The following is a 26,089-nucleotide window of genomic DNA, read 5'->3' on the forward strand; positions in this document are numbered from 1 at the left end:
TATGTGTGTGTGTGTACATATATACACACAAACATATACATATATAACTTTCATTCAAAAAGCCTACTTTCAAAGTATTTGTAAGAATTTATATTCCCACTGGCCATGTGTAAGAGTCCCCATTGCATGTTACCCTCACCAATGCTTCATATCACTTAACAACTAACTATTCTAGTGGATGTCTAATGGTGTTCCAAGTGTGGTTTTAGTACGTATTTTTATTATTACTAAAGAGCTCAGCCACTTTTCATAGCTTATTTGGATTTTTCTTTTTGTGTGTGAAGCACCTGTTCAATTTCTTTGCACATTTTAATATTGAGGTTTTGCCTTTTTCTCCACTGGTTTTTGTTCTCTATATGCCCTAGATACAAGTCTTTTGTTGGATATAGACATAGCAAATATATTTTCCCACCATGTGGCTTTTCACTTTCTTAATGGTATCTCTTGATAAAAATATTTCTTAATTTTACTGAAGTCCAACTTAAAACTCTTCTTTTATGTTTAGGGCTGTGTCCTGTTTAAGAACTCTTTGCCACTTCAAAGTCATTAAAATATCTCCTACACTATTTTCTAGATGCTTTATTTTGGTGGGGGATTAGGTTATTTATTTTAATGGAGGTACTGGGAGTTGAACCCAAGACCTTATGCATGCTAAGCACACATTCCACCTGAGCTTTACCCTCCCCCAGATGCTTTGCTTTTTGTTTCAAATTTATTAGATTTATAATCTATCTAAAATTACTGTTCATGTATGGTACAGGGTTTAATTCAATACTGTTCCATTGGTCTATATGTCTAGCTTTAGGTAGTTATCACATAGACTTAATATTGTTTTATAATAAGTTCTTTAACATTGTTCTTTAATATCATCTTGGCTATTGTTGGCTCTTCAAGCTTCTCTATGTATTTAGAATCAGCTTGTCAAGTTCTACAAAAAAACAGTAACAACAATTAAGTTTTGGGGATTTTGATGTGCACATATAAATCTTTGAATCAGTTGAAGGGGAACTGACTTCTTTAAAATGTTGAGCCCTCCAATCCATAAATTTGGATTACCTCCCCTATACTTATTTTTATCACTGCTGTTACAAATTATCACAAATTTTGCAGCTTAAAGCAACACAAACTTATTATTTTATGGTTCTGTAGGTCAAGTCAGGAACAGGTATCACTTGGCTAAAAATCAAGATGTCAGCAGGGCTGTATGCCCTTCTGTAAGTCAAAGGAAGAATATATTTCCTTGTCTTTTCCGGCTTCTAGTGTTCACCCACATTTCTTTACCCATGACCCTTCCTCTATCTTCAAAGCTAACAGCTTTACAGCTTTCTAATCCTTCTTCCAAAGTCATATCTTTCTGACCACATCTGGGAAAGATTTTCAATTTTTAAGGACTCCTGTTGTTAGACTAGGCCCATGTAGATAATCCAGGCTAATCTCCCTGTCTCAGAGTCCTTAACCTGATACATCTGCAAAATACCCTTTGCCATGTAAAATAACATATTCACAGATTTCAGGATTAGAACATGGATATAGGTAGGGGTCAGTGTGGTGCACTATTCTGTTTATCAAACTGTTTAACATTTGATGCTTTCTGACAAACGTATAAGATAGAAGATCCTGATCATGTTTAGAATGCTTCCTCTGCAAAATATTGGGCACTGAGTTTATTTGAAAGGACTGAAAATAATATTACCATAGGAATGGTTTCCTAATTCTACTGACATTTACTTACTTTATACTTAAATACCCAAAATGGTCAGCCAGGAGTGGGATCTTGGCAAATAAAATAAAAGTATAATTCAAGCTTTTATCACTGAATTTATTAGCTAATTCTATTTTAGAAACAGACAGAAAATAAAACAATTTAGAGTAAGTCTGCTTACTTATATATTAAGTGAAAATAAAGTTTTAAAAGCATGTCTGAATATGGGATAAAGTGAGCATCATAAAATGTAATGTTAATATTTAGTAACTGGAAATCTCAAACTCCCAATTTATAAACAAGTTCATACTGTATAGCACAGGGAACTATATCCAATACTGTTTTGTAGTAACTTATGGTGAAAAAGAGTATGAAAATGAATATATGTATGTTCATGTATGACTGAAGCATTGTGCTGCACACCAGAAATTGATACAACATTGAAAACTGACTATATATATATATATATATATTTTTTTTTTTTGAAAGGACTGAAAGGACTATATATACCAAGAAAAAAATTAGATTGGTAACCAATAAAAAATCTGTCAGTAATATAATGCTAGAAACCCTGAGACACAAAAGAAAATTTCAGGCATACATCTGTTTATAGAGTCATAGAAAAAATAGTGCCTATGCAAGTCCATGATAAGCATGAGAAAATAGGAAAGGCAATATAAAAGTTCAAAATGCTTTGCTATGTAAGAGCTGCAAGATGACTCAGACACAAACTTAAGTGGTCAAAATATCTATATAAATAATGATAACTTAAAGTAATTGAGGGCATCATTTTAAATGAGATAAAAATAGCTGCTCAATTTTCATATTACTAAGCAAATCATTTCTGTTTATAGTAGGTTTATATTATTTTTATATGTATTTATATTTTATAAAGACATATCAACTTAGATCCTGGCAGATAACTGACAGTGGACCAACTGATTGATTTAAATGGGCATCACAGGCTTATCAGATTTCATATGATTTAAATATACATTAGTTATTAGCTGTCAGGAAGAGTTCAATTTTCATTTAATCTAACATAGCTGTGCCACAGGCAGGTTACTCTGTGTTCACAATGAAGGATCATGATAGATATGAAGATATCAAGCCTTATTGATCTTCATAGGGGTGCTTTTATAAGAAAAGGAGAATAAAATAAGAAAAATCTAAAATACTACTTTTTTTTATAGTGTTCTAACAGTTATATCTTCTATTTTTTAACTGAGTTATAGTCCATTTACAATGTTGTGTCAATTTCTGGTGTACAGCACAATTTTTCAGTCCTTTATGAATATACGTATATTTGTTTTCATATTTTTGCACCATGAGCTACTAAAAATTCTTGAATATATTTCCCTGTGCTATACAGTATAAGCTTGTTTATCTATTCTATATATACCTGTCAGTATTTACAAATCTTGAACTTCCAGTCTGTCCCTACTCACACCCCTCCCCCCTGTAAAATACTATTAAATCAACATATATTTTTGAAGAACTATGAAAAATGGGAAACTATAAGTTGTTTCTTTAAGTTGGAGCAAAGAGAACTAGTTTAACTGGGAAAATACTTAAAATCTGGCAAGTTTTATGATTTCATGTTCACCCCTGACAGCTTTTCTTTCCTCCTTTCTCCTTCAATCTTTATTGGACCTTCTAAAGAATTAAATTACAAAAAAGAAAAAAAGAAAGAAAGAAAGAAAATTAAGAAACAGCTCTGCATGTAAAATAACCTCCGAACTGGAAAGATGGTATACTTTGTGAAAAATTTACAGCTGCCAACTTATGATCTATGTCTCTGTCCACACTGCCTTACTTGTTAGGGAGGGTCTTAAAAAAAAAAAGTAAAGAAAAATAGCAAATTATAATGGCTTTTACATTTTAAATTCTTTTCTATGTGTCTACAATCTGCTCTATCATGAGTTATTAAGATAAACTTTATCAGCTATACTCTACTTTCCTATCATGCACATTGTGACTCTGAGAAGCACGCACGCTCTAACTTACCATCTGCAGGTGGTGTACAGGTTAAAGCAGTTCTTTTGACAATATATGGTTTTGTAGTCTAGTTGTCTAACTACTACATAATGGAAAAGATGTAGAACTACTGGTACCACTGCCCTCGGTCTCTGTCATTTACCTTAAACATACCTGGAAAAGTATATTCAAAAACTCATTGGCAAGAACATTTTTCACACTCCAGATCTGATATTCTTCTAGAGTTAAGATGGCCATTCTGAAAGAGAAACAATATTTAAGAATATCTTAAATCTTCATTTTCTTATATTATTTGAATTAAATTTGTTTTATTAAACTTTCAATGGTCATTTGTCTGAAAGAAAACTAATGATTTAAGGTAGATGCTATGTATTCATCTGAAAGTAGGCCAGCAAGAATAAGTTCAAAAGTAACCAAACTCTGAAGTAGTCAGTCATAACGTGGGCAATTTATCACCAAAAATCTTCCTCCAGTAAGACCTGGGAAATAACTCACAGTATCTTCTGGTTCAAGGTGAAGTTTACTAACAGAACCCACAAAAGGTTCTGGGTAGAGAAAAAGGACTGTTTACTAACTTTGAAAGCATTTTTCCAAACTCTTTGGATTATGCCCTTTGACCTAACAATTTTCTAAGATCTTTAAAACATCTGGCAATATTATTAGACTGCTTAAGAGATTTAAAAGAACTAAATATATATAATAAATGAGTATCTATATTAACATTTCCTCAAAATAAAAGGTAACATTACGTTCACAAGTTGAGTAAAGCAGTATTTTTTTTTTTTTTGGTGTCAAAGTGTACCAAAAATTACATTTATATACAGTAGACAATATTTCTTGGCAGGCAAAAATATAACCAAATGCTTCTTACTTCATGTTTTGAACAATCACCTTAACAATCCTAGATGAATAATAATGTTCTTAGCTTTTATTACTTAATTATATTTTATTATCTAATGATTTATTATTTAATGATATTTAATAATATTTATTATTAATGATATTCATGTATTCATTCAATATATATTACCATTTATTATGAGAAAAGATTTTAAAGCACTGTGATGGTAATTATTGGCTTTCATGATGCAACTTCCATTGAAGTATATTAACACCAACATAATGGTACAAAATAATGGGTAATATTGTCACCGTCTATTCACCAGTGAATATGGGTAACAGGTTTGTTTGAAAGGTACAAAATCTATTCTAAATTTTTACCATTTCATTACTATGATTACACGGAGATGGAGCAGCTAAATGATCTTTTTTTTAATGTTCAAAAGTACAGCCATAAGAAGAAACTCGGTCGTATATAAAAATAGACAGCAATGATAACCTCCATACTTATCAAACACCCAGAAGAAAGGCGATGGAAATTGTATCTATACAGAAGGTATTTCCTAATAGAAACTTTCCTGTGTTTCTGTTTTCATATATACCAAATAGAAATGGCTACCTTAGTTTTGGGCAGAAAAGTAAATGAAGACGGTTATCTGAATTGCCAAACAAAGATCAAGCCCTGAGAAATTCATTTCTATTATTTATTTCTATTGAGTGTCAGTTAATAAGACTATGATGATTTCTTCTGGATTTGTGATTGAAAAAAATGTTACTTATTTTTCTAAGCCTGTGTAAGGCCACTATGGTCTACATCCTACCATCTGCAACTTGGTACATGTCAACATTTGAATAGAAAGGGTCAAATTAACTCATATGTGTCTCACATATATGGATTATCTTCAGTTTCACAGGGATACATAGACATTAAGGCAAACCTATTATAATATCTTTAATAAATGTTGTGAAACTAAAAAAATTCAAGGCTTTATTCTTTGTAAAGTACATGCTTGTTTCTGCTATTATACACTTATTCTGGCTGCTATTAAAGAACTTAGGACAGATCCTCACCAATATTATTGAAAAAAAAATTTAAAAACTATATACACCACCCAGATTGAGATGAAAAATAATTTCCATCATCCCAGATATCCTATGGTCCTTCTCAGTTAAATCACCCATCTCCAAAATCACTATTGTAACACTTATTAACATTAGTTCTGTCTCTGTTCTAGAACTTCATATAAATTAAATTGTACAATGTGTTCTTTTATTCTGTGGCTTCTTTTGCTCAATATAAGTTTTGTCTTACCATAATGTATTAAACTGTAAGAAGTAAAGATTATAAACTACAGATGGCAAGGGCTGTCTCTACTTAATTTTTACAAAATGCCTAGCTTATAAAATATAATGTTTTTATGTAAATAACACTTAATGCAGTTGTTTAAAGGTCGAATGGGCTTTCCTTAGGGACAACTTGGAGTTATTGTAACCACAGGTCCAAATAAGCATTTAGCAGGGATGATGCAGAAGAGATTCAAGTATGTATATGTAAGGTATTATACCAATTCAGAATATAATGTATTTTTAGAAAAGAATAAGTTAGTCTCTGCTAGACTCACCTTTGTGGTGTCATGTGCATTCTATGTGTCTTCTACAATGTTGGATAGATCCACAAGTAATTCCTTTAAAACCAGAAACCCAAATCAGTAGTTAGGAAAGAGAAGGTATCATTTTTATTAGACAGTAGCTGAAGTATAAAATATTTTTTCGGTCAAGTTTGCTTTTTTTTAATTCCAGAAATAGATTGCTTGTTTGCCTTAAAAATTTATGACAATTTTCCAGTGGTTTCATTTATTTTTTTACATAATACATTCAGTTTATTAAATTTTCTAAGGCAAATTCTCTTCCCAATTTTGCATCTTTGGCTATGAATATTTTGAGTAGCATAATATAGAACCTAGAAGTAGTAAGAAATCTTTTTCTCAACCTCTTTAAAAAATTCTTCACTCTATGTTCCTGTTGGAAGTTTACATGCAAGAAGATGTATACAATCAGACTTTTCCAGGGTATCATCGGTGCAGTTGTCCTTCCAGACCTCTGTGCAACCACGTGTCTCTCAGTTCAACCCTACAGAGAACTCCATCACCATCAACATCAAATACCTTGAAGCAAACTAAAGAAAAGAAACTCTTATGGAGGAAAATTACTTTTATATTCTGAAGTATAATACATTTTATTACAACCTGCCCTAGTGAAATTACTTAGTTCCTCAAACAACTACATTCTGGATTAAGTTCTTATTTGGAGGAGATTGTGTCATTAAAGTCCTTTGAACTTGTAGGAATTCCTGTACACTTCACAAGTCTCTCTCCTTATATCATTAGCCAGCTTAGAGAACTCTATCCTTCATCTAAATCTAAAGTTAAATTTCTTGAAAACTGAAAAAGAAGGGCCAAGTTACTATACAATATCTCACAGATTTTGAGAAGGTAATTCAAGCTTTTAAATTAATTTCTAATATTTATAACTGATCACTTCAGAGTTGATTCTTACAATGCTGAAAATATTCCATCTACATTAAGAATCAACAAAAAGCTGGTACAGTCAGCTCCCCGTATCCATTGCTTCTGCATTCACAGGTATAAACAATATATCAAATATATATATATATATATAAATTTTCCCAGAAAGTTCTCAAAAGCAAAACTTGAATTTGCTATGCACTGACAACTATTCACATATCATTTACATTGTATTTACAAATAATTACATTGTATTAGGTACTAAAAGTAATCTAGAGATGATTTAAAGTATACAAGAGGATGTGCATAGATTATATGCAAATACTATGCCATTTTACATAAGGGCATGAGCATCCATGGACTTGGTATCTGAGGGGGTCTCAGAACCAATCCTCAGCAGATAATGAGAGATGACTGTATAAAGATTTTGCCTCTCCAATGTAATTAATGTGCACCCAATATTTTTGCCTAAGAACAATTTCAAATCTTCAATGAAGTTTATATACAACAAGCTAAAAATCCAAAATATCAGCACTTTGCTAATTAACATCAATATCAGCAAAATTGCTAGTTAGTCTAGTTGGTTAACTTCCACTAGTCCACTGGCAAAAAAATAAATTTAAAAAAAAATTAAGACAACAATTAACCTCAATTGAGAAACAAAGACTTCAGCCTCTTTAATACCAGAACTTTGCTATCACAAAGCCAGGTTAGAGTAAAGATATACTATCAGGGAAGATAAAAGAAATCTAAATTTTTAAGATTAAATAGTTATCTACTTCACACACCCATGTAATAATTATGCTATTAAGTTAACTGAGTGCATCACAGTACAACATTACTAAAGAATATTGAACTATTAAGTATCATATCCAAAATATGCAGTATTTGTGAAGCTGTATTTTAGAAAGATGCAGAGATAATGACCCTAGTGAATATGTAAGAATTAGGTTCCAATTAAATGTAAACTGCTGCATTTTCCTAAACAAATATGGTTAAGATTTAGGAATGTAATATGCTTATAAATTATGCCATAATATTTGATAGGTTTAAAAGATAAATTTAGTATTTAATAAACTTGTTTTATCATAAATTTAATTTTGCTAATAAAATATCAATATACACAGTGATAGAAAATAAGTTGGAATTCAAGTTAAGCAAGACAAATTTTCTATAAAGACTACCAGAAAATATTTTCTATATGCTTAACATTTTCAAACACATCATGACTGATGTAGTTCATTTATCATGAATTGTACATTTATCTGGAAAATCAACCATTATTAATAACAAAGATCTTAAATTACTCCACAGTAAAAAAGAATAGATGATTGAACCTTTACACTGACCTCAGTAAAACCTCAGCAAGAGATTGCTATTTGCCAAAGGGATGAAAATTCAAGCCTTAATCAGATGATTTTTTACATGAATGGATGCTAATTTTTTTCTCTGTATAGCTTCCAAATTTTGTGATGTTTAACACACTTACATTTCTGTCTTTCAGCCAGAGGTCCTCTGCAACAAGCTGATAGCCCACAGGATATCTCCTTAATATCTATGTGGCTGTCATCATTTTCACCAAAAGCATTAAATAAACCTGTAAAATAGGAACACAGACAGAATAAATCACAGCCAACAAACTTCCTGTTAATAATGACATGCCTATGAAAGGAGGCATGACTCGCATAAACTGATTTAGTTTTTAAAAGTTATCAGTAGTTTCCACTGTCTTAGGAAGTTTTTTTTTTTCCCCCTGGCATAATTATAACCAAAATTTAACTTTCTAGAAGAAAATACTATCATTTAGTGTTTGGTTTTCTCTGCATACCTGTCTCTATCTTATATTAATTCCAAAAGTCAAAAGTGATTGTAGAATGTAAAAAATAAAAATGTATTTAAAAAATTTAACTGGAAAAATGTCAGAGACCACAATTATCCTAATTTGGAAAGACTAAGAAGAAAAAGGAAAAAAGAAGAAGAAAATTTGAACTCTATCAAAGATATACTGTATTGTTATTAATGAGCTTCATACAGCTCCTTCATGAAGCAAGAAAACTAACACACTATATTATAAGAGACAGAAATTCTGTACTGCAGTCTTCATTGTACCACTTAATCTGTATAACTAAATATATTAAATTTCAGAAATAAAGGGCAATTTATAATCTAATCCTGTGGTTTTTAAACTTTTCATAAAAAATAAATGGAATCATTTTACTTTCAAATGAAATGATTTCTCAATCTCTAATTATAAAAAGGTAAAAACATAACTGCACTGCTGAAGTGGAAACCCTGTCTGTTCTAGTTTCCCTAACAAATAAATATTTCTAAAACACACTAGAAATCTGAAGAATACAGACTATTTCAAGAATCTAATTATGTGCCCTCAAAGAGCAGAAAATTGAAGCTAGGAAGTAGTTAAATGACTTGCTAAAAGTAAGAAATTTTTTTTAAAAAGGTCTGAATCAGAAGAAGAACCCAAGCTTTCAGATTTCAAATACAGTTTTTGTGATTATCACCCACAACTGCTCCTTGTAAACATCATTTAATATATATAATATGTATATATATATATATATATATATATATATATATATATATATATACATATATATATTTATATACAGTAGTGAAAAGTTTAGAGCTAAGTGGGGACCTTAGAGATGGTCTAGTGGTTTCTTAATTTTTTAAGGGTGGGGGAAGGATACAGCAGTAGAACCTTCTTCTATATAAAAGAAATACAATAGACACTCCTCAGCTGAGGAAGAGGTGGGGTCATGTGTGGAAGCTAGAGCTTTGCCTATTCAGTGTCCACCACTCTGACCCTGCACCAGATGCTGAGGCACCACACTGGAGCACACTTTCATAATGATTGTCTTGGTCAAACTGATTTTATATATGAGAATATTCAAGTGCAGAAAGTTAAACCGACTTACACAAGGCTCCAAAGGTGGAACAAGGCTCATGTGTTTAGCAAAGAACATTTGAAGAAAATAGAAGGATTCCCACATTCACTCAGAGATGGACGAATTGGTGGTGAAGCCAATGGGCCAAATGTCTCTAAATCAAATCATCCAGTTTGGGATTGAGCCCTCAGCAACCAATAGCATTTCTCCAGATGAATGATGTCTGATTCTTCCACTGACAATCAAATCAAAGAAGATTATAAAATCTCACTCTTCTCTTCTGGACAATTAATTAGTTCATCCTGATAATGTAACTTCTAAATATACATTTTAATTTCCCAGTTAAACTGTTAAAAAACTACCTAAAACAAAAACTCTGAAAGACAAATATATTGTATCTAAAGTGGCATGAAAATTAAATTCAAATTAACGTAAAAGAGGCTTTAGAATGGGAAAAAATTTGCAATTTCCCATTAAGCAGACTGTTTAATTCCAACATGTAAAATAATAAACTAAGATACTTATTTTTTGCTTCCCACACTTTTATCTGTATACACTTTGGTGATTTTAATCCCTATCTTGGATTTGAAAATTCTTGATCATAGTCTCTCCAGGCTACACAGGTAACACACTAATAGCAGAAAATATGTTTGATTTATCCTGTCACTATGGTAACCACTTACACATTTAATACTTATTAAATAAATGTACAAAGGGGATAGACCTAAGCTTCTCCTTCTTGGCCCTAAAATTCTTATTACCCCTCCTATAAAGGCAGGAGCCTCCTCTGTAGGACAGAGAGTAAATGTATCTCCTGAAAAGGATTCCCCAACAAGGGCTGTCTTTTCAGCGTGCTTTTAGATGTTTTTATGGGACATTTCAATAAAAGGATCAAGGACCTAAGCTTCCCAGTATGGTGGGAGTTGTGATGGGCATGGGAGGATGCTCACTTGGGAGGATGAGATGTTAAAGACACTAACAGTGAAAAGGACAGGGCAAGATGAAGGGCGATTTGGAAACAGGACCACAGAGATGTGACATCTACTTCCCACTGTCATCTAAGTGATACCTAGTTGAAAGAAATATTTCTACAGTTAAATTCTTTAATGGGGGGTTATTTAAATGAAGCACACATATAATCAATGAGTAGATCACATAATTTTTAGAGATTCAGAATGCAGTAGCATTTTCAGGGTACTTTTTACATCAATAACTAGTATTTATAAATTCCTGTGTGCTAAATAAGTATGTGGAATTATTTCCATTTTGCTTTTAGACTTACTACAGCTTAACGTATTCATTGCACTGATACAGAGTAATTTTTCTAATGAATAAAAATGATAATTTAATTTCACCATCACCAGATTTATGAACATTTAGGCCTATGTGTCAGGTCCCATTTCTTACCAGCTTTTTCACCAACACCTTACATTGAGGTTATATTGCATTACCCAGAGGTCAGGAAATGTTCTTTCACACATCCACATCTTTATTAGGTCCTGTGTCCTCTGAGGAGAAACATTCTCCCCACTTTCACATCCTTCCATTTTACAGCCTAACCACTAATCCTTCTCTAAACACCTTCTAATGCTTTCCAACCTCACCAGCTACTCCAGGATTTTAACTTCTCTCTTCTGCAACTGTCCTCCACTGTATATAGTATCCAATATTCAAGTGAAGTATGAGTCCTCATTTACAGGTCTGTGGCCTCTCTAGATTACAAAGTATTTGGATTCAGTAACCTTGTCCTTTTATCACTGTTGCTGCTAGAGTTCCTTTCATAGGACCTGATACATAGTAACCACACAATAAATACTTCCTGAATGAATGAATGAATAGCCAAGGCAATCTTCACAGCCAAGGCTTCCCCAACCCAGCTCAGTATTCTTTCTGTTATATCAAAGAGACACTGCCCCATGAAACAATAGACCCTGCACATTTTAACAAATGTATACAATTATTAGGAACTATTATTAGAACAGAAACTAGCACTACTGTTCTCATAGTTATGTCACATAAGTAGTGTATTAAAGCTCGTTCTGATTTCTTGTTTATACAAATCAGCTATGTCTGTCACCAGTTTAAATATTAGTAATTTAGAAAACAAAAGTTATTGATTTATCTACTCATCAGAAATCATTACGACAGATCTATTTACATACCTCTATTGTCAGTTTATATACCAACTGGAAAAGAAGGGGTGTACAGTCAACTCTGAGAGTATAATTGCCTGCAAAATAGATAAGAGAGAATTTTAATACCTCCAAATGGACTACAAACCTGTATTTAATTCTAACTTTATTTTCTAATTATAAACAATATATAACAGATTTCAAATTGAAGGCATCATTCCTGGAGAATTAAAAATAGGGTGGACCTTACAGATAATCATATTCAGTGAAGTATGTCAGACAGAGAAAGGCAAATATCACATTCTATCACTTATATGTGGAATGTAAACAAACAAAAAAATGATACAAATGAACTTATTTACAAACCAGAAATAGACTCATGACATAGAAAAGAAACTATGGTTACCCAAGGGGAAAGGGGGAAGGGAAGAGATATGTTAGGAGTTCAGGATTAACAGATATACACTATTATATATGAAACAGATAACCAACAAGGACCTACTGTATAGTATAGGGAATTATATTCAGTATCTTATAATAACCTATAATGGAAAAGAATCTAAAAACAATGTATATGTATATGTATATGTATATGTATATGTATATGTATATAACTGAGTAACTTTGCTGTACATCTGAAACTAATATTACAAATCAAATGTACTTCAGTAAAAAGAAATGAATAAAATTTTAGAATAGATAGATTGGTAGGGACATAAATAGACAGACAGGCAGACAGTCTGGCTAAAACTAAAACACAAGGTGGAAATAACTCTTCAGGAGCCAGAGAGGCTGCAGCACACACTCAGGATAGGAGACTGCAGAGGCGGACTCTGCTGCTAAGGCTGCAGCTCCTGCAGTAACAGTAAGGGTCATTGCTCATTATGGCAGCAGTACCTAGGGGTCTTTGGCAAAGGAAGTGGTAAGGCCATAATGTTCATGTTTTTATTCATTCATTCAATTCAATATCAAGACTTTAGACTAGAGCATGTCAGTAACTAACATGTGTCCTGTGATACTTACCTAGAAATAACCATAATACGATGAAAGCCTAAAGATGCACATGCCACATGTCAGGGTCAAAAGGAAGTCTGTAGTGGGTGCTTATTTCAGAGTTTTTCCAATACATACAGGAACTATTCCTGTATGAAATATCTTAGCCCAACTTTTAAAAATAGCTCCACAGGAAGAATGTCAAAAGTACTAAAGTTTTAAGTAGTAATCCAAGATAGGCAAATGGTAAGTAGACTAAAGAAATTAGGATCAATAGCTTAGTTATGAATCATATTGATTCATTTAATCATAATAATGTTCTCTCTGGTAAAATGGAGAAATGGAAGTATTATTGAGGCATCTCATAGAAAGAGGATAATCCTAGTTTATGAGTTGGAGTTGATAGACTTAAATACTGGTATACTATTTAATGACAATCTGAAATAAAATTTACCTTCTGTGTATGAGTCTGCATTGATATATGCAACCTCTCTCTCCTGGAGTGTTTTCACATTCTCCTGTAGTTGAAGCAAAGCAGTCACTTAACTCACAGCGTTTACAATTGTGGAAATACAAGCAAAACAAATTAATTCAGTAAAAGAGTGGTTTGCAGATACCATTATAAATCAAACACCTATGCTTTTGACCATAATTTTAAGAAAATGCTATTAACTGGTTGATAATATTAATGCAATTAAAACAAGAAAGAAAAATATTAGTGATGCTGTAGCCACTGTTCATAGCAACAGCAGGGAGACCCAGAGGAAAACTGCCCCTGATCCCCTGCACCATAATATGAAGGGGGAAGGCTTGGAGATGCTCAGCCTCACCCTGGATCTACTGGAAGAGGACTGCTCAAAGTAAGGCCTGGAAATCTGTATTTTTAAAAGGTGTTCCTGGCAATCCTTACAGACATTAAAGTATGAGATCCCTTGATGTTGGAGATCCAAGTAACTTTACCATATTAAAAGTGAGGAAGTTGGAAATTTGATTTATCAAGAATTTTTTGAAAGAGAAGATATTGATGAAAAAGAAAAATATAGGAGGGGAGGATAGAGAAAAAACTAGAGGGAGAGAAGAGTGGCTATTAGGACAAAGGCAAGACATTTCTCACACATACATGCACACACGCACACACATTCTAGAAAAATACAGCAGAAGAAGACTAATGCCATCACACACATGGGAATATGCAGAGAGAACTCTTTTCTTCTCTCTGTTTCTCTCTCTCTCTCTAGCTTGCTACCTTATAAAAGCAGTTACAGTAAAAAAATTTAAAGCTGTGAGTGGTCATCCCACAAATGAGAATTCTCACCTCTGCACTTGACCACATGGGATAGATAACAGCTGATTCTGCTGCAGAGTTTCAATTATGACAGAGCTACAGTAGAAATAAAAAAGATTCCTTAACTATATGTAAAGGTAAATGTGCTGCCGAATATGATCAAGAAGCTAGTAGAAAATGGGAAACAATATTCAAATTGTCTTTTAACTCACATGAATTTAAATTAATGCAAGGCATATTATCTTGTATCTTGGATTTATTTTATCTGTATTTTAAGGTGCTTAAATTATAAAAAGACACATGTATTTCTATATACATGTATTCACAAGAAATTACATATTTCTAAAAGTAAATGACCTTAATGAATAAGATCTGATTCATCTAAATAAGTGTATTATGAAATGCATGTTCATAACACCAACATAATAATAAGACTTTGCCATATAAATGGAATCAAATGTGATACAAGTAACTGTGATTTTATTCCCATACTTATTTGATTCATATTATTATTTTAAAGTATGCAGAAATGAGTCAGAAGGAAAGCATTTTAAAAACCATTCACAATAATAAGAAAGATATGACATTCTTTAAATCAATTCTATAAAGTTTGGACTCATAAATGATGAACAAAACAGAGGATAGTCACAGGAAAGTGCTTTTTGGTGCACCTGCCTTTAAAAAAATACACAAGCCTACCTTGAACATGTAAGAACTTAGAGTTACTGGACAGAGAGCCTAAGGGAAGAAGATGAAAGAAGGGGGTCTATGAGAGACACTTTAAAATAAAGCATTAAGAGCCAGTGACAAATGAAAATTAATCATAATTGAATTAAAAATAAATCCTTGAAATTTTAGAGTAATTCAATTTACAAAATCATTGTATTACACTTCCCAACCAGGCACTTTTGTAAATGGTAAAATATACCTATGGTTACAATTTAGTGTGGAATCCATAAAGGAGAGACTATAATCAGAGTATAGTCATCTAAAAAGAGCATGTTGTTTTCCTGGATAGAAGAAATCCAAGGAAACTGTAAAAACTTGAAAATTAATGCCAAGGATCTAAATCAGATTTTCAATAGGCTAATTCACTTGTCAGAAGCAGCTTCCTAGGTTTGACTATTTTCTGAGCTTACAGATTTTACTTACTTATCACAAAACAAATATAAATAGAAACTAAAATATTTTAAAAATAATGAAAAAATTGGTTTGTGCTTAGGAATTAAGAGGTTGTTCTGTTTTGCCAAACTAATGTAAAAGCAAAAACAAACTCTATTTCTTAAATTTTCTTGTTTTTATCTAAATTAAAACAGTATCAGGTAATGGAACACATCTGTGATTACCCTGAGATACATGTTGACCAAGAAGATATGTTTACTGTCTTAGTTACCTCAGCCCATTTGTGGAACCCAGAAGTCCAAATTTTTCTGCATCCCAGCTGGCAAAAATGGCAGTTCTTCTCAGTCTCCAGCTTGTAATCATTGTTAACATACATGGTTAGGTACATCTGCCTAAAAACAAAGGAAAATTCACTGAAGTCACTTTCTGTCATCACTTGCCATGGAAACATTATTTACCTCTACTAATCAGTATTCCAAAATTCTGGACAACTTCTTATAAATCAGCAGTTCCACTGGTTAGGTCAATACCTCCAAATACGCAGAAGTCCTGATGATCTCCCAGAATAACACATCTGTCTGGAACGGAAAGCATTCAAAAGTATGACAACTTAGAATGTATTATAAAGAGCAGTAATTTATGTTTTTAAATTAAACTTCCTCCTGCTTGAGTTTCCTCCATAGAAAACCATCAAGGTAGTGTCTCCTTTTAGAATTTACCTTTTTTCCCCCACATTTAATTATATCACATCAACCAGGAAAAAAATATTAAGAGTTGATTAAGATTTACCTTCTCTTACTCCTGTAATCTTTGTAAAAACAAAATGTTTTAAGACATTTTAAAAAATTCACCAACTCACCAAGTTTCACAGATCCTCAGGTAGTTCTGATTACATCGTAAATGCTTGTGATTTTCTTGATGTTATGAACATGCATTTTAACCTTCCTAGAATTTCACAAAGGGAACAAATTACTTCACATAGAGCATTATGTCTAACAGGTTCCTTCCAATGTTTTATTATAAGTCTCAGAAGTACAGAAAACTGTTTAATAGGATGATAAATTCCCATATGCCCACCACCTAAATTCAATCATTGTTAATACTGTTGAACTATTTGCAAGCAAGTTGCGCAAATCATGACAGTTGTCTCCTATGTATTAAAGGAATGCACCTTACGGTGAAATCAAATAAAAAAATCAGTATTTTATATTTTTCCTCCCTCATAGCTCTATTGTTGGTATTTATTTAAACTCCAAAATTATTACTCAACATGAAAAAGAATCTTGTTCTTAGCAATTTTTTTTTAAAAAATGTGTATTTGTCCATTTAGAGCTCAAATCAATTAAGGGATATAAGCCCCAGGTGCTTTTGATATTTTGACCAGGGAAAATTTCTGTTTCTGACTTTTCTCTTAAACTGTTACTGAAGCTACATGTTCTGTTTTCCTTGTGTCTGTATGTATCTGTTTATAAATCACATTTTTCATTGTGTACCTCTAGAGGGTATTAATACATGAGATAATAAAGTCTCCTATGTTAAAAGAACTCTGTTCTAATTGAGTTAAATAAACACTTTTTTAAAATTCTTATAAAATAAAACTGAACTTCTAATACCTTAAGAGTTCTGAAATTTTAAAACAAGCTTCTTACAGAACTTATAAAATACTTGCAGAATCCAAATTCACATTGCTAAGGCAAATCATTAGTCAACAAGGCTCATTCAACCATTTTAGTTTAATAAAAAACAGCTATCTCCTCTCTGATTCATCAGTGTGAAGTTTCCCTTTCCCTCTACATTTCAAGCCAGTCAAACTAAAGTTCTGATCATGCCATGCTCTTTCCCAGCCCTGCACAAGCTGTCCTCTGCAGCTGGCGTTTACTGCCTGTCTTGATTCCGTGGAAATCTTACTGTTTGTGTAAAATTAAGCTCAATGAGCACATGTTCTGTGGTCATGCCTCCTTAATACCAGGGCTGTCTGGGGTTAGTAACAGTAACGACTATGATGGTAAGCGCACGGGGCCATGTAGCAGTTACGCGTTCACCACTGTGACCACCTAACCCACCCCCACAGAATTGACCGGTGAACTTCGCTCCTTTCCCCCTTCTCTCCTACTCCTTCCCTTAAGTTAACCTAGTATTTTGCATGTACAGTGTTTTGACAGTTATCTGAAACACTGCTTTAAACCGTCAGTTGAAAAGGGAAGACAAAATGTTACACCTGGCCCGGAGGAGGAGAGGGGTGGGGAGTGGCTCAGAGGAAGCCAGACAGGACGCGCGGCCTCGGATCACAACACAGCCCCGTTCCTTCCCGAGTTTCGCAGCCGGGAAAGCAGAGGCGTGGGGCCCGGACAGCATCGGGGCCTTCGTGGGAGGCCGAGGGAGGGACGGAGACCCGCGCAGGGTTGGGGAGGGGCCCGCAGGGACTCACCGTCTGTGCAGCAGCTCCTGACCCACAGCTGGGGCGGGCGGCGGTGGCGGTTGAGGCGGCGGTGCCGGCTGAGGGGTCCGAGGCGGCGGCGGCTGCTGTGCCGGCTGAGGCGGCTGTTCCGGCTGAGGGGGCTGGGTGGTCGCCGGCTGCGGTGCCGGCTGAGGGGGCTGGGCGGGCGGCGGTGGCGGTTGAGGCTGCGATGCCGGCTGAAGGGGCTGAGACGGCGGCGGCGGCTATGCCTGCTGAGGCGGCATCGGCGGCGGTACAGGCTGAGGCGGCTGTTCCGGCTGAGGGGGCTGAAGCGGCGGCGGTTGCGGTGCCGGCTGTGCCGGCTGAGGGTCTGGGCGGGCGACGGTGGCGGTTGAGGCGGTGGTGCCGGCTGACGGGGCCGAGGCGGCGGCGGCTGCGGTGCCGGCTAAAGGGGCTGAGGCGGCGGCGGCGGCTGCGGTACCGGCTGAGGCGGCATCGGCGACGGTACCGGCTGAAGGGGCTGAAGCGGCGGCGGCTGCGGTACCGGCTGAGGCGGCTGTTCCGGCTGAGGGGGCTGGGTGGTCGCCGGCTGCGATGCCGGCTGAGGGGGCCGAGGCGGCGGCGGCTGCGATGCTGGCTGAGAGGGCTGGGCGGGCGGCGGTGGCGGTTGAAGGTGCGATGCCGGCTGAAGGGGCTGAAGCGGCGGCGGCTGCGGTGCCAGCTGACGGGGCTGGGCGGGCGGCGGTGGCGGTTGAGGCTGCGGTGCCGGCTGAAGGGGCTGAGTCGGCGGCGGCGGCGGCGGCGGCTGGAAGGACTTGAGGGACTCGAAGTCCTTCGCCAGCTTTACCAGGGTCACCATGGCGGCCTCCCGCCACGCGGGGTCAGCCCCCGGAGTCGCCGGGCCGACCGGCGGCTCCGGTCAGCAGCGGTGGCAGTGAACGGAGCTCGGGGCCGCCAGCAGTTGCGGACCCCAGGCGCGCGGCCATCTTGGAACCGTCCCGACAGTCCCCGCGGCCCTGCGTCCTGCCACGCTCCGCCGGTGGGGCGGGGCCGGGCCGCGGGATAGACAGCCAGAGGCGGCGGCCTCCGCCAATGGCTGCCTCGCTCGCCCCTTGGGCTCAAAGAGCCGCCACGGCTCTTGGAGTCACTGCATTCTTCCCGGCGAGGGACGGGGGGTACTGCACGGAGATCGGGAGGGCGGTTCGGGGGCGGGGTTGCAGGGCACGGCGAGGAGGGTGGTGAGGGCGGATGACTTGTGGTTGAGGGTCTCTCTCGGCGAGGGGCGTCCCCGGATGACGCATAGCATGTGGCAGGGAGGCCGGGCAGTGGGCTGGGAGCCCGAGACCCCTGCGGGGCGCTTGCCCACCCTGCGGCGCGGGCGGAGGGCCGGCTCGTGGGACAGCCTGCTATAATATGTTGACTGTTACATATTTGGCCTTACCCTTGTTAGTAGCCTCAAATCACTCCTTGTTCACCTTCAGGATCATTACCATAGATATACTTCTGACAATCCTCGTACTTAACTATGTTCCCTCATGCTACAGGGGCATACACATGCTATTCTCACTGTTAGAAATAATCTTTTACACGTCAATCCCTACTCCCCTCAAGAGATTTGCCTATCTAATTCCAATCACTCTCAGTGCTCAGCTAATTTGTGAATTCATAAAGCCCATTACATTAACATGATTCCTTAACACCATGTAATTCTCCTTTATCACAATTATTAAAGTATACTTTATAATAACATAAAAACTCTTCCATGCATAAAAGTTGATATTCAACAATTAAGTTCACTGTATAAAGTTGTAAGTACATATACTGTATATTATGAAAAATGTTAAGGAATTACATACTATAGTTAAATTCATTCATATTTTTTATAGAAATGTGGAAATATTTATTCCAAGTTGGATCATCACTATATGTGTGTGTGTATATATGTATATATCTTTCATCCTTCATTCACATTATAAATTCTGATAAAATATTGCCAACAATTAACTTTTATACCAAGGAAGGAAAGAAGGAAAGAGGAAGGAAGGAAGGAAAGAAGGAAATGGAGGGGTTTTAGAACTCTTGAGATTGAGATATATTAGATAAAAACTCAGATCTGTACATTTGTATATGATAATTATTTTCCTGAAATTATATAAAAACGCATAAAGAAAACTGAAAGCTAAATATAAAATTATTTACAACCCAAATTTGAGGTTAATTTATATCTTCAATTGATATGCATTTTTTTAAATTTAATACTACACTGTTCCATTGCTATAATCAAATTCATAAACAGAAAACTATATATGATATATAATCCTCTCACCATTTATAACACCTCTGAAAGCATTTTTGAAGTAGAATATTTTATATTTAAAGTTTTTGTCATTAGAAAGGCTTTGAATATTTTAACACTATTAGATTTAATTTACTTCATCGTATTATTTTTTCCAATACATGAGAAATAATATCTTATATGGTTTTGATTCATTCTTTAAGTAGTTTGTTAATATTGTGTAATAAGTGAATTCATGGAATATTGTTATAGAGTTAGACATTTTTATTTGAAGATGTCATCTTTTGTAGTATAATAATAAGGCCATTATTGTAGGAATGGGAAGGAGTTAGACATTGCTTTAGTAAAATCATCACTCTAACGGGCATATTGGCAATAGCAGCATGTGGTTAAGATCATGTCAAATTTTTGTAAATCTTTAACAAATTCCGAAATCACTCTGGTTGCTTGCAAATTTATAAAACACAATTACTTAGTGGAAGAACAAGGCTATAGTCAGTGCATGACAAAGGAATGCTGCTTAATAAATAAATGAGAAGAATTAAGTTTAATTCAAGGAAAGCAGCATTCTTAAAATATTTTGAATTGATTCGAGAAACAGAGATTTTATGATTATTTAGCAGAGTTTATATAGACATTTATGTGTGTGTGTGTGTGTGTGTGTGTATCCTTCATCTCTGTATCAATTCAAATAAGATTTTGCCAAAAAAAAATTTTAGAGCCAAAAATACCAATCAAAAAGAAAGAAAAGAAGAGGGAAGGAAAGCAGGAAGGCAAATTAACATGCAAAAATTTCATCATTATTTAGAGTAAAGATCTATATCAACTAAACATTTGTATTGTGACCTCCACATTCCACTAAAACTTATGCCATTTACCTACAAATATAAACTTTTATTTGCTTCTACAATAAATAATACATAAATTTAATGAAACTGCAGCTCAAAAGACGGAAATAGCATTAGAAATTCAGTCATCCAGTGCAGTAGCTAAAGCATGGGTATGACCTGACTCTAAGCAATCAGAGAACAACCAAGAAAATGTGCCAAACTGTTGGATACCCAGATTTGTTCCCAGGGCAGGGAAATAGGCATATCAAGATAAGTAAAAGAATATACCATGTTTAAAGCTTAATTATAATGCAAAATACATATATATCTATATCTATTTCAAAATGTTAAACTTAAAAGTGGACCAGAAAAAAAATTAAACAAAATTACTTCTATAGATAAAACAAAGAATAGCCTTGTCTTCTTCTATTAAAGACTGACTAGCCACAAAATATTATGGAAATAGCTATAAAGCTTTGAGAGAAAATATTATAATTCTATAATTGTGTTACCACGAATGTTGTTATGTTTGTAGTTAAGCCAAAGTAATACCAACACATTCAAAGAATCAGAAGGAATGGTAACTATATATTTATCCTAAAAAATAAATATAAATACTAAGAAAAGGATACATTTTTTAAAATTTAAGAAGTACGATGTGATTATATAAATGCTATGTTAAAGGGTATTGAATCTACAGGTAGACAAAATAAGGATCACGTCTATTTTGAAAATATTTCAAAATAAATGCCAATAAATAAAAGTAATTCTTAAAATGATACTTCTGTCTAACTTGTTTGATTTTGTAAATGCATGTTACTTTATATCAATTTGCATTATTGATTATTATATGGTTAATAACACAGATACAATTAAAAGAAAATTATAAAAAAGTTGAGATAGCAAAAATAACTTTCTTTTCTAATATTTACAAATAAAAGATTAAACAGTGAATTTTTATCAATTATAAGTCTTTATATTTTCAGTAAAATATAAAATTATAATGGAGAAAAAAGTAAGCAAAAAATGATTTCAAATAAAAATGTTAAGGGGAATAATCGTTTATAACATTTGCCATCTACCTCTGCTTGGTACTATAACGAATCACAAGCCACTGTAGCCGCTGACCTTCAACACTCCCTAAAAGTTCATAGTGGAGATCAGGAATGGAGCACTTTGTGCTGTGGGAAAACTGACAAAATAGAGCTTCAGATAGATGTTTTCAGGAGAAGATTTTATAAGCCCCAATTCTTGCATCTCCTTATATCTTGAAGAGCACTAAATTCATTAATGGTGACGTCTGCTCCTCATAACTGGCAAAAGAACTCAATGTGTGTTTGATTGCACGTACTCCTCTTCACTAAAATTACATATATAATATTGAGTTTCCCTCTGCCTCTTCAGAAAAGGTCCTCAGAGCCATCTGAGGTGCTGTCTCCTAGATTATAGTCCTCATTTTGCCCCAAATAAAACTTAATCCACAACTCTCATGTTATACAATTTTATTTTAGTAAACAGTATGTATATTAAAATAGTTCAAAGCATTGATGTCACAATTGGTGAAAAGATACCTCTGCCTATATAATTTCAAATTGAAATAAAAAAAAATCCTGGGCCACCATGATAATGAATCTGTGTAAGGAGAGACATTTTCAGCATGATGAAAGGAAGATAAATCACTCTAAGCTTAAAACTATGCATCTGGACAAATTAGCAGTTGTGAGAGTAATAACCAAATATATTTCTAGAAATAAAAAGGATGAAAAAAAATTTACACCCAGACATCTTCAGAGAGAGAATTTCTGGAGGATGTACTTCATCCCAGTCTGCTTGATGATCCATGAACTGGTCCAACACAGAGGGGAAGGAGAGACCATTGAAAGAAGCAGAGCCCTGCAGCTTAGTGGGCAGCAGGTTTTATCAGCAAGATAACTTACTTATGAGACTTGTCTTGAGCAGCCACAAGAGTCTCCCTGCAACCCCACCAGAATCTTAAAAGTTTTATATATAAGCCTTAAAATAATGTCCGATGGTCTCGGCAACAAGCACATTACTGTCACAAGGCTGAGTACTTGGTGGGGCTTCTGCAGGGAAGGCAAGCCAAACACATTCCAGTAGTCATGTCCTCTTGATGATCCCTTCAAGACTTATCCCTATCAGGTATAAGTAGTGGGGAAAAAGAAGAAAAGGAAAACAGAGTTAATGACTTCTTGGATATGTAAAACATTTTAAAATTTCTGTGCAAAATTTATGATTAAAATAATGAGTATATTTTTAATGATACCATTCTGGAAGTCTCTATATCAAAGATTAAATTTAGTTAATTATGGGCTTGTGAGTAATATTTTTTCTGTTTCTAAATTTCATAATCTATATTATTCACTAAAAATTTTTAAGAATTTAATTTCAAAGTTAAAATCATTTCAATTGTATAAATATAGAGATATTAGAATGGTTATTTTAATAGAAAAATGCCAGTGTGAAGCATTAAAAAAAATGTAACAACATCAGTAAAGCTGAGTAATTGTATTTCTTATGGTTTTCACAAATAAAAAGTTCTTTGTTATTAATAATTATATTTACAGTCTTTTAAAACCATAAGGGATTCTCAATATAGAATGTCTAATGTTCATAGAGCAAAATTGTGTGCATAATTTGAATCTAGGACAAAAACATACATATATATAATATACACACACATAACTAATACCCAGGAATTACATACAAAAAAGAATGTTTAATTCTTTATTTGTTACATTACAGTAAGATTTGATTATAGTTTTATTTGCATTTCTAAATTATGAAACATTTAATACATACAGGTTATGATTATAAAATATATATCCATTACTCTACCACCCAAACTGAGAAGTAAAACATGACATTTCCAATATATTTACCCTTGCTTTTTTATGTTGCTTAAAACTAAAACTGATATAACTACATTTTATAGTAATAGGTATTTCTTTCTGGTGTTTCTTTTTCTATATTTTTATTTTCAATTATTTTTGCAGCATGTTTAAGTGTTCCTCTTGCAAATATCCTAGAGATTTCCCCCAAATATCTGAGAATTTATGCATTTTAATGTCTTTTAATAGGAAAATTGACTCAATTAAGGCTTATCCATATGTATTATTGACTCATTTATTTATGACTTTATTTTGTTTTCCACATATAACTTTGTTCATTAATTTACTTTTTTTTGAGTGACTTTCTTTTGTTTTTCCTTCAGATGTGTTTTTCAGGCATTAAATACCTCATTCGTTATACCACTGAAGATAATTTCATTTATTTCATACTTGTATAATATTTTGGATATTTCTAGAATTTAAAATTCATAATGACTTTTCTATAAAACATAAATTTCAAGAAGCTGTCTTCTTTAATCCAGTTTTGCTAATATTATATAAAAAACAACCTCTTTATTGTTTTTTTCTGATAGTTATTATTCTATCCTACACAAGGATAGTTAAATTTTTTCTAATTATATATTTTTTATATATTTTCTACTTTATATCAAGAAAATAGTCATGTTAACTGTTTTTTATATTATAAGTACATTATGGTATTTCGCTCCATCTTTGGAAATTAGTTTCTGCTATTTAAAGGATTATCTAGTCCATATTTTGACTTTGTTCACTTTACTTTTTGTATAGCACCAAAGGCATGATCAACGAAAGGAATAATTTCTAAGCTGGACTTTTAAAAAAATTACAATTGGTTTTCTTTGCAAAAGGCATTGTCAAAAGAATGATAAGACGCCACAGATTGGGAGGATGTATTTGCAAAAGATATATCTGATAAAAGGCTATTAGCCAAAATATACAAAGAATTCTAAAAAGCTGAACAATAGAACATTAAACAACCTGATTTAAAAAATCAGCAAATTACCTGAGCAGATACCTCACCAAAAAAGGTAACAGATAGCAAGCAAACATATGAAAATACGTTCAGCATTATATGCCATTAGGAAACTACAAATTAAAACAAGAAGATACTACTACATACCTATTAGACTAACCAAATCTAGAACACTGACAACACCAAACATCCTGCCAAGATGTAGAGCAACAGGAACTCTTACTTATTGCTGATGGAAATACAAAATGATTAAAACAGTTTGGAAGGCAGTTTGGCAGTTTCTTACAAAACTAAATGTGCTCTTACCATAAAATCCTTCAAGTCTACTCTTTGCAGTTTACTAAAGGAGCTGAAAACTATGTCCACATAAGAACCTACACAAGGATATTTACATCAGGTTTGTTTGTAATTATCAAAACATGGAAGCAACAAAAATATCCTTCAGTAGGAGAATGGATAAACCATAGTACAATCAGACAATGGATTATTATTCAGTGCTGAAAAGAAATGAGCTATTAAGCCATAAAAAGATAATATAGATCCTTAAATGTATAATGATAAGTGAAAGAAGCCAATCTACAAAGGCTATGTATTATATGATTCCAACCTCATGATATTCTGGAAAAAACAATACTATGGGGATAATAAAAAGATGAAAAGTTGCTAAGTGTTATTAGAAAGGGAAGATTGATTAGGTAAAGCACAGATGATTTTTAGAGCAGTGAAACAATTGTGTGTGGTAATGTAATAGTGGGTAAATACCACTGTACACTTGTCCAGACACAGAGTATTCAACACCAAGAGTGAGTCCAAAGGTAATTATGAGTGATTATAATGTGCCAGTGTAGATAAGTATATATTTATATATGCTGCTGGGTCCTATAGATCCCAGGACATGGGCTTTCTCTGGGAAGAATGATTGTTGCATCAGGGTCTTGGTCCTCTCATATATGTAGATATAGGGTAGACTGATAAAAAAAGAATGTCTGGATAATGAGAAACTCAAAATTAAAGTGAGAAGATTTACAATAATAAAAACCAACTAATCCCTTGAAGATTTCTAGATTAATTAGACAAAAAATGTACAGAGAGTATTTTCTTATAGAGTTTCCAACCTTTGTCTAAGAATTTGTACACCTCACAGAATATATATTTTTAAACGTACATATAAAAATGACAAAAAATAACTATATAGTAAGTC

The 26,089-nt window shown here is 34.3% G+C and overlaps 2 protein-coding genes across 3 annotated transcripts; both read right to left on the reverse strand.

Moving 5' to 3' along the window:
* Nucleotides 1-790: 790 nt before the first annotated feature.
* LOC140693944 (putative N-acetylated-alpha-linked acidic dipeptidase) lies at nt 791-16,448 on the reverse strand. 2 transcript variants are annotated; one of them, XR_012069663.1, is made up of 11 exons: nt 15,775-15,989; nt 15,081-15,119; nt 14,412-14,477; nt 13,551-13,614; nt 12,134-12,201; nt 10,002-10,206; nt 8,555-8,662; nt 6,531-6,716; nt 6,163-6,225; nt 3,854-3,938; nt 791-928 (listed from the first exon to the last, which is right to left on the reverse strand). XR_012069663.1 is itself a non-coding variant. In XM_072957477.1 (11 exons), the coding sequence occupies exons 2-6, from the start codon at nt 16,075-16,077 to the stop codon at nt 10,159-10,161; spliced, it is 345 nt and encodes a 114-aa protein (XP_072813578.1). In that variant the 5' UTR covers nt 16,078-16,081; nt 16,363-16,448; the 3' UTR covers nt 791-928; nt 3,854-3,938; nt 6,163-6,225; nt 6,531-6,716; nt 8,555-8,662; nt 10,002-10,158. The 2 variants fall into 2 exon arrangements, 1 of the variants encoding a protein (XP_072813578.1); XM_072957477.1 differs by lacking the exons at nt 14,412-14,477; nt 15,081-15,119 and adding exons at nt 16,034-16,081; nt 16,363-16,448 and having other exon boundaries at nt 15,775-15,895.
* On the reverse strand, nt 16,312-24,288 carry LOC140693681 (uncharacterized). The gene is made up of 3 exons (XM_072957388.1): nt 24,284-24,288; nt 17,932-18,742; nt 16,312-16,448 (listed from the first exon to the last, which is right to left on the reverse strand). The coding sequence occupies exons 1-3, from the start codon at nt 24,286-24,288 to the stop codon at nt 16,440-16,442; spliced, it is 825 nt and encodes a 274-aa protein (XP_072813489.1). The 3' UTR covers nt 16,312-16,439.
* Between the last annotated feature and the right edge of the window lie 1,801 nt (nt 24,289-26,089).

The sequence above is a fragment of the Vicugna pacos genome, unplaced genomic scaffold, assembly GCF_048564905.1.
Source record: "Vicugna pacos unplaced genomic scaffold, VicPac4 scaffold_20, whole genome shotgun sequence".
In the NCBI taxonomy this organism is placed as follows: domain Eukaryota; kingdom Metazoa; phylum Chordata; class Mammalia; order Artiodactyla; family Camelidae; genus Vicugna; species Vicugna pacos.

Coding starts and splice junctions, on each gene's coding strand:
- LOC140693944 (XM_072957477.1), bottom strand. CDS start 16,077: ATGTGTTATTCTGGGAGATCATCAGGACTTCTGCGTATTTGGAG. Junction 12,202..13,550: donor TGCAGACTCATACACAGAAG/GTAAATTTTATT, acceptor TCTATTTTGCAG/GCAATTATACTCTCAGAGTT. Junction 10,207..12,133: donor TATATAAACTGACAATAGAG/GTATGTAAATAG, acceptor TTTGATTGTCAG/TGGAAGAATCAGACATCATT.